The sequence below is a fragment of the Miniopterus natalensis genome, chromosome 8, assembly GCF_054644295.1.
Source record: "Miniopterus natalensis isolate mMinNat1 chromosome 8, mMinNat1.hap1, whole genome shotgun sequence".
Taxonomy (NCBI): domain Eukaryota; kingdom Metazoa; phylum Chordata; class Mammalia; order Chiroptera; family Miniopteridae; genus Miniopterus; species Miniopterus natalensis.
This window is the reverse complement of record NC_142088.1, coordinates 25,618,340-25,633,235: the sequence shown is the minus strand read 5'-3', so window position 1 is coordinate 25,633,235 and position 14,896 is coordinate 25,618,340. Positions and strand designations below refer to the sequence as shown.

At 35.9% G+C, this 14,896-nt stretch overlaps 1 protein-coding gene across 2 annotated transcripts in view; it reads right to left on the bottom strand.

Moving 5' to 3' along the window:
• Nucleotides 1-14,665, bottom strand: part of SF3B1 (splicing factor 3b subunit 1) — a 33,080-nt gene extending 18,415 nt beyond the window's left edge. Inside the window, exons 1-5 of one of the 2 annotated variants that reach the window (XM_016219719.2) lie at nt 14,576-14,665; nt 4,093-4,259; nt 2,687-2,791; nt 2,117-2,231; nt 232-311 (exon numbers count right to left, since the gene is read on the bottom strand). In XM_016219719.2, the coding sequence (XP_016075205.1) occupies nt 232-311; nt 2,117-2,231; nt 2,687-2,791; nt 4,093-4,259; nt 14,576-14,603 (495 nt within the window). In that variant the 5' untranslated portion in view covers nt 14,604-14,665. The other variant, XM_016219786.2, reaches the window with a different exon arrangement.
• Between the last annotated feature and the right edge of the window lie 231 nt (nt 14,666-14,896).

Sequence of the window (14,896 nt, the reverse complement as noted above, 5' to 3'; positions counted from 1 at the left end):
CAGATGTACTCACTAGAATATGTATATGGCAAAGGGGCCAGGAACTAGAAAAGGATGTAGAAAAAAGTTTAATATGGGAGGTGATAGAATTTAGGGTAAGGGTCTTTCCCAACTCAACTTTTATTACTACTACTGAATTACTTGTGCAGCAAATAAAAAGGAAATATAAAAGTCTCTCAATCTCAACTTTATATTCTTTCACAACCATTAAAATAAAGAGCATGCTCATACCTCTTCTTTAGTCAAATGCTGCTCTCGCATTACATCCATGTAAGTTCTAGCATTCATTTTAGGATCAGGGGTCTTCCCTCCTGCAGAAAGAACAGCAACAGGACAAGAGTATAATAAATAAAAGATAATTAGGTTCAACTGATTTATCAACCCTGCTCTAATATTATGTTATTCCATAATCATTTAATTTATTTTTTGATGGAAAGCTTTAATAATTATACATCTTACTTTTTATTGAGTTTGCTGATCAATTTAACCTGTTTGAACACAAACATATCTACAGCAGTTTAAAACAAATATTTTAATGCATATAAAAGCAAAATGACAGCACAGTTTAGTCTCCAGAAGTGATGGGTTCCTGGGTTGCTAATCCGGAATACGTACACTTTCGTGCCTTTGTCTCCATCAGCAGTTCTGACTTCAAGCAGCAGAATAGAAGCCTAGAAAATTATCTCTTTACCATTAGTAACACTTTGGAAAGATATTTATATTCAAAACATTACCTGTTGCAAGCTGTTAAAATCCTAACTACAAATAACTATAACTAGATAAGTTCTTCATATACAGTTTAGAAAATCTGATTTTTAAAAATACACCTATAATCTTATTCTCATGTCAGGTTACTAAAAAGGGCTTCATGCTTTTTAAAGTTTTGTTGACCCAGAAACATTTTTGTTTTCTTACAAAGTATAAATTACAACTGAAAACATATTACTTGAATATATTACTTTATACCAGTTATGATGCACACAGAAGAGAAGTGGTGTACAAAGAAGTTAGTCTCTCGGTTAAAGTTTCAATATCTGCTTTTCAAACTTCAAAATATCTTAAAGAAGCCCAAACAGTATATAACAAGATTCACAGAGGCACATTATGTTTTAGAAATGTGATAATTAGCTATACAGTAGTATAGCATCACAATTTAGGAAAAAAATAATAAAATTCTAAGACATTTCCTATGCTGAAGATCATGCCCAATTGGTAGTGTCATTCTTTCTGACACTAGCTCTGATAAGACTTCCTTTGGAATACTTTTTCACCATAATCTAGAGAGGATGTGTTGAACTGCACCCTTAAGAATGCAGACAGGACTGGCATATAGCAGTACTGCTGTAGGAAAGAAATTAAGGACAGTTAGTATGGGCCTGTGAATTCTGACATACACGTTTAAATCAATTACAATTATGCAAGTAAAAAAAGAATATCCCTACTAATTCATGCAGGCTGAAAGTTCTAATTTGTAAACCTGCAGCAGAATCTCATTTTAAGAAACAGGCACCTAATTTTGATCTTGAAACTCACTCACCTGAGGAAAGCTTCCATCAGGCTCACTATCCCCTTGTGCTGACCTGCACACTAAAATTAGCAAAACAGACTCCAACTATTAAAAATATCAAAGCCTTTGTATACATACTTTTGTTTTAATTTTAAGTATGCTTAAAGCAAAGTAGGTGCATTTACTAAACTATATTTAGAGCAATATGGGGGGAGCTCTAATGTGAGAAAGTTTCTCAAAACAATCTAAAAATCTAGGATTTGGAATGAAAACTTTCAGTAATTTGAAAGTATTTTGAGCAGAAAAACACATTTGTTCCAAGTATAGAAAGCGTACCCAAAACAAAAGTAAAAGAAAAACCTTTAACCCTTTGCGTTTCTATGGCATTGGCTCATTATTTTCTTGTCCTTCTACCTGGAAAGAAAACTTGCATTATAAAGTTGAAGAATATGGCATCTTTGACTTCAACCAAATCTATACACATCTATATAATAAGGGGGATTTTAAAAAAAGAAAAGCAAATTCATAAGCATGCCAAAAAAAATCAAAGGGCTAAAGACAACTTAATACAAACAAATTCGTAAATACTTAAAAGTGGGAAAGAATTACCATCTGCAAAAGGATCAAGACGCTCTGGGGAAATTATCATGGTCCGCCTGTGCTTTTTGTATTCATCTTCCCGGTCGGCAATCTTCGGAGGCCGGTGCTCAGCAAATGGATCATACTGAAAAAAGAGATGTCTCACTTAATACCGACTTTATTAAGTAACCAAAAAGACTATCTAAAAAGTGAGAACATTAAAAAATATGTAAAATGTTTAATAAATGCCTATTAATAAATATTTGGTATCATTTTAGGGGTGTTAATATGAAAAAATAATACAGAATTGAGACAATACCCTGTCCGTATTTCCATAGTTAAATTCTTCATAAAATGATTACCTTTATAAAATTAACTATTACTTCTAATTCTCACAAATCAACTCTCCTCGAAACATTCTAATAACTTGACTCCTAAAATATATGGGCTTCCATGGGAATTGAGCGTTTTCTTTAGCTGAATAAATTCTCGGGTTTTTTTGTTAATCCTCATCCGAGGATGTTTTTTCCATTGATTTTTTAGAGAGTGAAAGGGAGGGGGAGAGACAGAGAGAGAAACTAAAGAAGAAAAAAAAGTCACCTGTTCTGTTGACTGTGGTATATCATTGAGCAATGCCACAGGGGCATGATATCCTGGCTTCTTCTGACCAAGCAAACTTGTAGATGATGAGTAGTCATCGTCATCCTGCAATAAAATGCCACCAAAAAGCCATAAACAAAACATTAGAACTTAAAAATTAGAAAAATGTACTAAGATTCAACATGAAATCAAAAGACTTACTGGCAAGTATAATGTCTAAACCCTTGTTCATAAAACTTGTAAACACGAGTTTTCAACTCAAAAAAAAAAAAAAAAGCAATTACAGAAATTAAACTTAGTTTTTACTCTTCTAAAAGTATTAAACAGGGAATGCTTTCTGTGGAAGCCAATTAAAGTAAGTACGAACTGGAAAAACCTGAGCATTCTGTTTTCTCACAGAAGGCATAATGAAATTTTTTTCAAATTTGGAAAATACTAACAGTTTATTTAAAAATCTCCAGTTTCCTTGTTTTAGTAACATGATTTAGCCAAAGAAACAAGTAAAATATAATCAATTTCAAATGTACTTGTTTCCCTAGTAGTATGTTTAAGTAGGAAAGTGCTGTATTATTTTACTAGTGTATGAAGTATAAAAGTGGGTAACTCAAGATCTTAAGTCATTTAAAAATGAAACAGTTTCCCCTTCAGTTTCTGGAACATAGATAGCCATCACTGTCTCTTACCGGAAGGTATGACTGGCTTCTAGAAATTTTACCTTTGGGACTTTGTAATTTACTTAAAAAAAAAAAAAGTGCCAACTACAAAATAAAATATGGCTTGAATGTCATAAAAAATAAATTTGATTGCCTATATACATAAAACGTTTACTGAACCACACAAAAATGGATAGCTATTTCACCAAATTTGGATGTTTGAGACGATGTGACAAAATGTAAGCTATGGGAATATATAAAAACACCGAGGGATGTATTTCAAAATGAGAGGTGGTCATCCCCCAGGCTAACTGAAATAGGCACGAAGAGTCCATTAATATCAGTAACAAGAAACAGTCCATTCATATTAAGATTGGGGGGGGGAGACAAACAGCATTAAGCACAAGTCAGAAATCAGGCCACAAGGACAGATGGCTGTTTACTATGAAGTCACTTCCCAATGGGTTACTCTAGATAGAGCATAGGTAACAATAAGGATTTATTTATAACAACTATTAATTTGTAGGTGCTTTGCTAGGTAAATACTTTCAACATAATGATTCAGAACTGAGCACTTCGAGTTTCTGAACGTTAATGAAGGATACGTCAACAATTTCATCGTCCAAAAGAAAGATCTCCCAATCTCCAAAATGTCTCCGGATTAAACCAGATGATTCAACAGAAATTCCTTTACATTTCTTGCTCTCCATTAAAAAAAAAAAAATGCTTGACTCTTGTATACTTTGTACTTACATCTTCAAGTTCAGTTGCAGCAATTGATGTCACGTATCCAGCAAATCTGCTGTCACTTCCACCATATATTTCCTGGTCATAATAGCCTGTAGAATCAAGGCCCACTCCTTGCGCTTCATCAAGAGCTGCCTTCTTGCCTTGAATTTCTCGAATCTGTGCTTCAATATCTGTAAGAAAGTTAACACAGACTTTAATTTCATTTTCCAAACAGCACTCAACACAATGCATTTCCCTACTAGGTATTATCAAAATACTCTTCTAAATATAGAAACTTTAAAAGAATTATACCATATAAGGGGTTACTAGAACTGTAACTACGTAAAGTACTGGTTTTTAATATTTATATATCTCCTCCACCTCAACAGACAATTTTCACAGAAAGAGATGCTTACTATTTCATCAACTACAAGTTACTCTTACCTTAAGAATGGGTTATCAAAGTTTATTAAATTATTGTTGGATTCTAAACCTTTCTCCAACTTAAAAAATACTGTCAATATTAATTAGGGACCAAGAACAACACTCAACGTTATTTAAACTCAACACTACCAGAAATGTAAAAACAGTACTATGGAGAAATGGTTCTCAAACTTGAACATGCAACAAGTCATCTACAGATTTTGTTAAAATGCAATAGGCCTGGATCAGACTCAAGTTTCTGCATTCCTAACATGCTCCCAAGACATGTCTTAAATAGCTAAGATCACACTCTGAATAGTAAAACAATAAAGGATAGAGTCTAAATTCTCAAGCATGGAATTCAGAGCTCTACATATTTGGCTGCAACCACCATAACACTTATTTAGTTTTATGATTAAGAGTTTGAGATCTGGCCCTGGCCGAGTAGTGCTCAGTTGATTAGAGAGTCGTGACGATGAGCTAAAGTTGCAGGGTTCAATCATGGTCAGGGCACATATAATAATCAACCAATGAATGCAGAAATAAGTGGAGCAACACATCAATGTTTCTCTTTCTCTCTCTCTAAAAATCAATAAATAAAAAATAAAGAAACCTGGAAAAAGTGTATAAATACGATTTTTTAAGAGTCTGAGATTGTCCTGCTGGGCGTGGCTCAGCAGTTGAGCATCTACCTAGGATCCAGGAGATCACGGTTGAATTCCCAGTCAGGGCACATGCCTGGGTTGCAGGCTCGATCCCTAGTCGTGGGCGTGCAGGAGGCAGCAGATCAATGATGACTCTTTCATCATTGATGTTTCTCTCTCTCCCCCTTCCTCTCTCTGAAATCAATAAAGATATATTTTAAAATAAGAGTCTGAGATCTAGAATCAAAATATCTGCCTTCAAACAAAGGTTTCTTCTCTACTCATTAATGTTAATTAAACTTAACCTTGTGAATCTCAGCTTCCTACAACATAAAGGTGTGTGTGTTTTTAAAGCATTAAATCAACCCCCAAGCACCATGTTCTAGCCACAGGTGTGACATTTGAAGATGCACATTTGGTGAATGAAGTATCAACTCTTCTCAACTACCTCCCAAACGCCTCAATTTTTAATTTTGTCAAGATTAGGAAAAATTAAAATAATACAGTGAATACCCACATACTCTTTACCCGTATTCAACTGTCTATATATGAGATAAAGCAAATGAATGTGTGTACGTATAGCTGTTCTAAACCATTTAAAACTCCTAATATTTCAGCATATATTTCCAAATCTAGGTCATTCTCCTATTAAACAAACACAACAGATTTAACAATGCTCAAGAAATTAAGCCTTAATTACATATCATCTAAGATCTAATCTAGCCTCATATCTCGCCAACTGTCCTAGTAATATCCATGTTTTCTTCTTGATCCACAATTCACGCAAAAACCAGGAATTGCATTTAGTTGTCATGTCTTTAGTGTCCTTCAAATACAGACTAGTCTGCCAATTTTTTTTAGTCTTTCCTGACACCAGGTGACTTTAAATTACTAATTTATGTTTCACTTTAATTATCTGGGTAACACATAGAAAGAAAAACAGTTTCTACCACCAGTGATTTCTGTAGCCTAACAAATACAAGTTTCAATTCTTGCCAGCTCATTACCTTAGACTGATACCGGGCACTTTAAAAAGTTTATTTATTAGTTTGCAAGGATCCAAATGCTCACACCCCACCCCAAACTAAAGAAGAAAACCCTCTAAAGCAGAAAATGTAATAAAAGTACCTAGTCAAAGGCACAGCTAGGCCACATTTCCCTATAAGACCGGGAGCAAGTCCCAGAATGGAACAGGTTTACTACTGACCCAGCAGCCCATTTTTAACCAGATCTCAAAATTCTTATAGTGGCCAGTGGGTACAACTTGCTCTTTTCCCCCACTTAATACATCACAGATAGCTTATTTTCCTTCTAAAGAATTTTCCATTCTAAGTTTTCAGCAGCAAGTCCTTTATTTGGATAATACATTTATTCAAGAACTACCCTCATCTACTAAATTTTATCTATTGATTTTATGTACTTACTAGATCAGCAACAGTTTTCTAATTACAAAGATACACGAAATACTGAATTAGTGTTTGTATAAAGTCTATATATATCATGACTCAATTTCTATTAAATCAAAATTTAGCAAGAAAATTACCTAGCTCAAAATCTTCCGGGGCTAGGCAGCTGTTTGTAGTTAATTAATTCTGAGGGGGAGTTCATTACTAAATTTATACAAGTTATATAGTTCAATGTTTCTATGCAAACCAGGTATACTATTGTTTCTGCTTGAAACTATGGATAAAATGTACGCCCTGGCCAGGTGACTCAATTGGTTGGAGCACAATCAGTACACGAAAACGTTCCCGGTTCAATTTCCAGTTGGGGCACATACGGGAGGCAGCCAATCAAGGTTTCTCATATCAGTGTTTCTCCCTGCCCCCTCTAAAATCAAACAAAACATATCCTTGGGCGAGGAAATTAATTAAATAAATAAATAATAAAGTGGGTTTTGTTTATGGATTGTAAACTATAGCACATTTACAAACATCATGTTATCCACAAAATTCAGGCAACAGATCCCACAAAACCCAGAAGTTATGCAAGTGACAGAATTAAAAACTAGAAAATTCAGTAATTTATTTTTTAATAAACTATGTACCAAAATATTAAACATAGTACACTCAAATACTTATGAGCAAACAAATGTATCATTACATTCATAAATAAGGTAATTTGGTGCCTGTAATGTTTCATTTCCAAGATAAATAAAATTTGTGTAGCAAATATGGCATATACTAAGAACTGGTAAAGCTGGGCAATGGCTTACATTGTGTTAATTATATTTTTTCCTACACTTTTCTGTGTTACATTATTTCATAATAAAAAGGTGCTTCCAGCCTGCAGTTTCATTAAAAGTAATTTTCCAGATTTTTCTCTCCCACATCCATACCAGCAAGTTTGTAAAATTCCACAGCTTCTAATTTTATAAACATTTTACATCTCTGGAAAAGACAAAAAAGTTGTCTTCTGACACCTTATTTTCAAACCTATCTAACACTAAATTATAGCTTCTGGTATGCAGCTATTCCTGTACTTTCTTAAATACAAAATGACTAAAAATGAGCAAATAATTTCAGACAACAAATAAAAAAGAAATGAGAGCTACCAAACAGAATAACCAGAGGCCCAAAGTATTAAAGAAAAGGTGTGAAGAGGCGCCCTGCCCAGTGGCTCAGTTGGTTAGAGCATCATCTCATACACCAAAAGATGGGCAAGTTCAATTCCCAGTCAGGACACCTGCAGGAAGCAACTAATTGATGTTTCTCTCTCTCTCTCCAAATCAATTTAAAAGGCCAAAAAAAAAAAAAAAAAGCATCAGAAGACTTGAGAGGGTAGAGAAAGGAAATGTTTATGCTTTATCTTTCCCTACTTCAATTACAATCAACATAAATCCTCTGTTCCCACCTAATCCCTTTCATTTAGACTTCCTGTAGTTCAGAGGTAAGATAAAGAAAAATGGATACTGTCTGCTAGTGACTGGACAAGAGACTAGGACCTCCTAGTGGTCACACATGACTAACTGCCAAGAACTGGCACTCTAGTCCATCTGAACCCATAAATATTTCAGTCTTCCTGTTGTTTTGTATATCAATAGTTTGTGCTTTTTTATTACCAAGTAGTATTACATTGTACTTCACTGTTTATCCATTCCCTATTAGAGCCATTCAAATTGTCTGAAGTTTATAGAGATTACAAATAAGGCTGCTGTAAACATTTAAGTACAGATTTTTGTGTGAACTAAGTTTTAATATCACTCGGGTAAAAACCTCGGAATAGGACTGCTGGGTCTTAAGTATGTTTGATGTTATAAGAAACTTAGAAAGTCCTTTTTTTTAAAAAAATATGTTTTTATTGATTTTGAGAGAGAGGAAGGGAGAGGGATAGAGCGATAGAAACATCAATGAGAAACATCATCGACTGGCTGCCTCCTGCAAGCCCTGCACTGGGATCAAGCCCAAAAGCCACAACTCGGGCATATGCCTGGACTGGGAATCAAGCCGGTGACCCCTTGGTTCCCAGATCGACACTCAACCGCTGAGCCACACCAGCCAAGCTAGAGAGTTCTTTTGATAGGCAGAAGAGAAGTGAATTATTCTGTACAACAGAGGAAGACTAATTTTGAGATGAAATGAAGAGAAATTAAGGGAACAAGTAAAACGAAAAAAAACTAAGGTGAGGTTAGTAAAACTCCAGTTCTATGGTGGAAAGGTTCTCTGGAGGTAGAAATAATTAATGTGGATTTGTAAATTGTCACTTCTGTCTCCTCCCCAACTCCTCTCTTTAGTGAAACTTGGGGGAGGAGGGATATGGTAGGACCCTTGATTACTAACGGGGCTGAACACTTAAAAAAGAAAGCAGGGATTCCATATCTTGACAGTAAATTTGGAACCCTAAAACTGAAGTTATGGGGAGTCCTTCAAATCCCCAGAGTTGGTGTAATCTGGAAGTGGGTTTAAAAAGTCTTAGATAAGAAATCAAAGTATTAGTTTAGTATTAGGCTTATATTTACCAGAGCATCACTAAAGGCAAAAGCTTGGAGGTAAACTGTCATGGGTAAGGTTTTTCTTAAATTGGCATTCTATTTTAAGGTACATGTGTCACTGGGATTCCTAATACAAAACCATTTCAAGTAGCAGTTAAGCTTGTTAGAAAACTGTGAGAGTATATTCATTTGCAAGTCCTTTGTTACATTTCCTTGCCAAGGCTAGTCCAACGTAAATTCTGAACTATGCTTATTCCTAAAGCCAGTAATTTTCTAGGAGCTTCCCCTGCTTGAGCAAAAGTGGTGGGAGAGTCTAAGAGGAAGTAGTCCTCGATGTTTTTATTGCCCTCCAGCCCTTTCCCTTCACACTGGGAAACTACAGGACAACCGTGCTGCAACAAATGAATTGCAAGGAAAAAGAGATAGAGGAGGAACATGAAGATTTAAGACTATTCACAATGTATGGACTTTATTTGAAACTTGATTCAAACAAACTGGAAAAAATGTTTATAAGGCAATCAGCAAAATTCAACACTGAATGGGTATTAATTTCAGTTGCAATAATGGGTTTAAGTCCTTACATTTTAGAGATACACACTGAAAAATGTATAGATAAAATGATACACCTGGGATTTGCTTCAAAATTACAGGAAGGGTGGAAGGGAACAGTGTACAGATTAAAAAGTGGCCCTAAATTTACAACTGCTGAAGCTAGGTGAAGGGTGCAACACAGGAGTTCATTTCACTATTCTATTTTTGCTTCCATTTGCAGTTCTGAACAAAAAGTTCAAAAAAATTTAAGCATGGTTTTCTTAAGCTTCATCTTTTTCTCATTCCATCTTTCTTCTAGCCCCCTGAAACCAAGGTCTCTGGCCCCAACGCAACGGAAAATAAAAGCTCTCCTCTTCTTTGAAATGGAGTCCTCTGCTACATATAAACAAAAAACTTTAGCTCTTTTATGAAATATCTTTAACCTCAAAAGTTCCAACTCTTCTGAATCTTTGTCATTTTGTTTCTTTTCTGGCTTTACTGATCTTCTTAGTTGATTAGGTAATGTAAAATCTTCCAAATGTTAAGATACAGACATACTTTTTAAAAACTAAATTTGCTCCAATCATCTACAGAATGTCATTATTCAACTGAAACTCCCTTTTTTGGAGGGAAATTCTGATCTTAGAAACATTTCCAACTACCAGAGAACAAATCCTTCCCTAGAAGATAGACATTAATTGTGAATTAATGAATAAATTTGTGAGCCAGCCCATTTGAAACCTCAGTTCAGTCAAAAAATTATTTCCATTTTTCATTTACTTAAAAATTACAATAGCCCTGGTTAGTATGGCTTGGTTGGTTGGAGCACTGTCCCATTCACCATAGGGTCGCAGGTTTGATCCCGGTCAGGACACATACCCAGGTTGTGAGTTCTATCCCTGGCAGGGGCGTGTACAGGAGGCAACCAATCAATGTTTCTTTCTCTCTCCCTCTTGCTTCCTCTCTCTCCAGAATCAATGAAAAACATACCCTTAGTGAGGATAATAAGTAAATAAGCAGGGTACCTTTATATATATATATATAACTTTTAAATCAGAAAAATGTGATTCTAAAATTATCATTTTCTGACAAATACATCAAAAATCTTATCTGGGAGTTCAGTATGACATCAAAAGATAGTACCACAGAACTGGGGGGTGTTTGAAAAGATGGGCAGCATTTTACTCACTGTTTGCACTTTAAACTAAGACCTAAATAAACTCTGAGATTAACCATCATTCATCACACTTCATACAACCAAATTCTGTCTCTCTACTGTTTTCCCCTTCTGTGCCTTTTATTTCTATGCCTCAGATATTGCTAAATCCACCTTGTAGCATTTCCTCTTCTTGATGCATTTTTACTCCACATTTCAAATTTGGATTATCTGCCATCTTTTAATCACTCTTTGTTACATGTCACAGAGCATAGCCTTTGGATTATTAACCACTCACTGACACCTTTTAGTCTGGTCCATAGTGTTATCTATTCTGCACTAGCCAAAAGCAAGTGGTGAGCAAGGATTTCTCAAATGAGACTTCTAAAAGACATCCAGAAAAATATCCCAACTCTCAGTCTTTTCCTTAAACAAAATCCCAATAGGACAACAAACTACACTGGTAAATTATTTTACTGAATACTACAGATATCAATTCCTAAATGATGAACTCCTGATTAACATTAATTAAATAAATTCCTAAAGAATTCTAAAGAAAAAAATCCTTTTCAAGATCCTCAAGCAACTTTTTCCTTTTTATTTTTACTAGCAATATTCATACTGAAGTCTACAGAAGTCTACAAAGCAATAACTATCTGAACTCAGGAAAATAACCCCAGAATATGAAGAAAAATATAACTATTCTAGCAACTCTGCAAGTAAAAAATTAGAGGAAAATCTTTTCAGCTTTGTGATGCCAAAAAATATCTATTCAAGGGATAGTGGCAAAACAAGCCACAGCAATTTTTGGATAATCCATTTTCACCGTTCCAAAAAAGAAAAGTGTTCCCTTATTTGCCAACGTCAGCAATATCTGAAGAACTGCTGGATAGCAAGATTATGCACACTAATAATTGTATACACTTGACACAATCTGATATGCAAAAAGGTTCCAAACATTGTATTTCATTTGAATAAGTCTAGCTCTTTTATACTTCAATATTGGAAAGCATAAGCCACACTGATCAAGGTAAAAAATAATCAGGCTGGTTAAAGAGGAGGTTAAGGGCTGATTAAGAAATATTAAAATAGGTAACTTTTTTCCAGTTTGGCTCAATGATGGCAAGTAACAGCCTGTGAGAAGAACCATATAGGAAGGTACAACAATAAACTACTTCAGTTTGAATACAATATCATTTACCTTACAAAACTCAAGTACAAACTACTGATGCAGCCTTAACTTTAAAAATAAATGATAAGGTACAACGAAGAAATGTCTTTACAAGCAACATTATTTAGGATAAAAAGATTAGACAATCTTTGCTTAAACATGATGATGAACAACTCTAAATAAAATATTAAACATGTATTACACATTTAAAATGTGGCTCCAGTGAGATTCAAATTCAAGTCCTCCTCTTAACTACCTCACAATTGCATAAGGAAGAATGGTTGCCCTGATTCCCTGTAAGTCATCCTTGACACTGCAACCGATGACTTTCCTAAAACACAGAAATAATTTGTTAAAGAAATAATTTGTTACCGGGGAGAAGTAGGAGGGCACTTTATTCCTCTGTAGTCAGTGGAAAGCCAAAGTCAAACCTTGCTCGGTATTCAAAGCCTCCCCTAATTTGATGCTAACCTCACATTTCTTCCTCTCATCTCAGGAGGTTTCTAATATATGAATAAGTCCTACTTCCACTTATCTCAGCCAAACAGTTGCATCCAAACCTACCCAACTGTTCAAATGTCAGTTCTGTAAAATCCTTAATAGTTCCAGCACAAATTAATCTCTCAGTAAATGTTGATAAAATATTCAGCACCCATTATTTACCAAGTATTGGGGATACCAAGGTGCAGTTCCTGCACACAACAATCTCAAAGTGGGAGAGAAAACCTTAACAGAACATTCTAGGTAATATAATAAATTATAGAGTGCTATAGCACCTAGCATTAAAAAAACAAAACAACAACAAAGCTAATTCTGCTCCAGGTTATCAGAGATAACTTAAAAAGTGAAAACAGAGATGGGCATGAAGGACTAGAAGTTCTAGCAAGAAACTATGTAAGTACTATGTGTATTTCTACTAAACATTTATCACCCTCTGTCTATACTCCATAGTGATGAACAGTGCCTATGCACAGTGCTCAGGTGTTAAACTGAATGTTCTAATACTTTCTTCATGGTATCAGTTAATTCACATTGATGAAACATAATCCCAAATAAAATAGCAACTATGGACAATAAATTTCAATCTTATATAGCCCAAAGATTTTAACTGGGTTTCTAAAATTCAGGAAAACTGATCAGAACTTTGATTCCCTGTCCAAAACCATATGATGAAGATACCAATAAACAAGTAATCAAAGCCATAAAATGCTCCAAATGAATAATCTCCTGAATGAACAAAACAGCAACATCTTTACATTTTCTAATTATTTTGCAAAAGGCATGACTGAGATAGTCTAAAGATGAAAAAATAAGTGCCTATAAACACTTCTGGGTTTTATAAAAGTGTTTAAATCTTAAATACCTAACAATAAAAATATTCAAATCTCTGCAACTCATTAGCATGTTTCATAAACTGCTGAAAGCGGGACTTCAGTTCCTATGGGTGACACAACTATTCAATGCTATTCGCATTTTGGTCCTTTCAAATACTTTTCACTATTCCAACACCTTTCAGGACTCCCAGACTAGTTACAAGACATTATCTCCGGCTCAAATGTCATCCCCTAATTTAAAACGGATGATCCTTTTAGACTAGAGACAAGTCATCCCCTCTATGAAATAGCTCCAAGCATAAATTAATCACTCCGTTACCCAGGTTCCCAGAACGTGCTTTCTATTTAAGCACTCATTTGCCTCATAAAAGAATGAAAATGTATACACGTCTGCTTCCTCATTAGACTGTAAAACTTTTGATGGCCTTAGTCTTTATCACCTCTCAAAGACTAATATCCAGCCAAGCACCCAGAAACGACGTGTGAAATACAAGTGACTCTCTTAGATGCCTCGTTTGATGAAAATTTCAGATTCCAAGTCAGAAAACCAGGAATACAGCTCCAATTTCCCATGCCTCGTCTTTTCTAAAAAGTGACCCTATTTCCTGTCATTTCTGGATACTCCCTAATGAACTCCAGCCTACCCCCAACATTTTCCTAATTTTGTATACTGCGTATTCCATAACTACCTCGAAAGCGTTGTCCATTAGTAAAAGGGGTCTTTCCCTCTCCTCTTCCAACAATAATCGGTCTCGAAAGAAAAAGGTTTTACTAAAAGCAATCGAGGGAGGAAAAAACACATTTTATTCCCAAATGACTTCATACCAAAAAAAAGTTTCTTGTACGCCAGAAGACACAAATTAGCCAAGGTTAAGAATAATAGGCATCGGTTTGACGAAACTCAATTTAGGGCTGCACGAAAAGCGGCAGCCGTATTTCAGTGTTTTTCTGACTTCCTTGTGCACAAACTATGCCGACAGTCCCCACAGACGAGTGAGACTTTGCTCCCACGCCCTTTCCCGATCCCTTGTCCTAAAATTCTCCTCAGCGAGACGTTTAAACAAGGCCCTCTGATTAGAGGAGAGAGGAAACCCTGAAATAGCAGCACCCAAACACGGAACAAAGAGCCTGTCGGGGGTGTAAAACTAGGACGCCATTACGTGGGGCAGTGGCCTGCGCCGCTGGCGCCGAGGAGACGACCTAGGCCCTGACGCGCGGGCTCGGAACAAACCACAGGAAGAGGCAGAAACCCAGAAAGACAGAATTTCAGCAAGCTCGGCAGCGGAAAAGACACGTAAGTAGTGTAACACCGCTTACCTTCGTGAGTCTTGGCAATCTTCGCCATTTTGTCCACTCGAACACACAGACGGAACTGGCGCTCCCAAGAACTTCCGCTCGTCGCCGCTGCCACGGAGAAAAATAGCTGTGGGCTGATCTCTGCGCATGTGCCAAGCGGGAGCGCGCTCCGTCGAGTGACACGTGACAGAGCAGCTACCTAGATGGAATAGAGAAGTGCATTATGGGTGGGGGAGGAGCGAGGGTTGGACCGGGCGGCGGTTTTCGTCGAGATCCAAGAAAGGACTGGCTGGGTGAGCCATAGAGCCTTTAAAGTGAGTAACTTTGCCGCCGAGGAAAGTA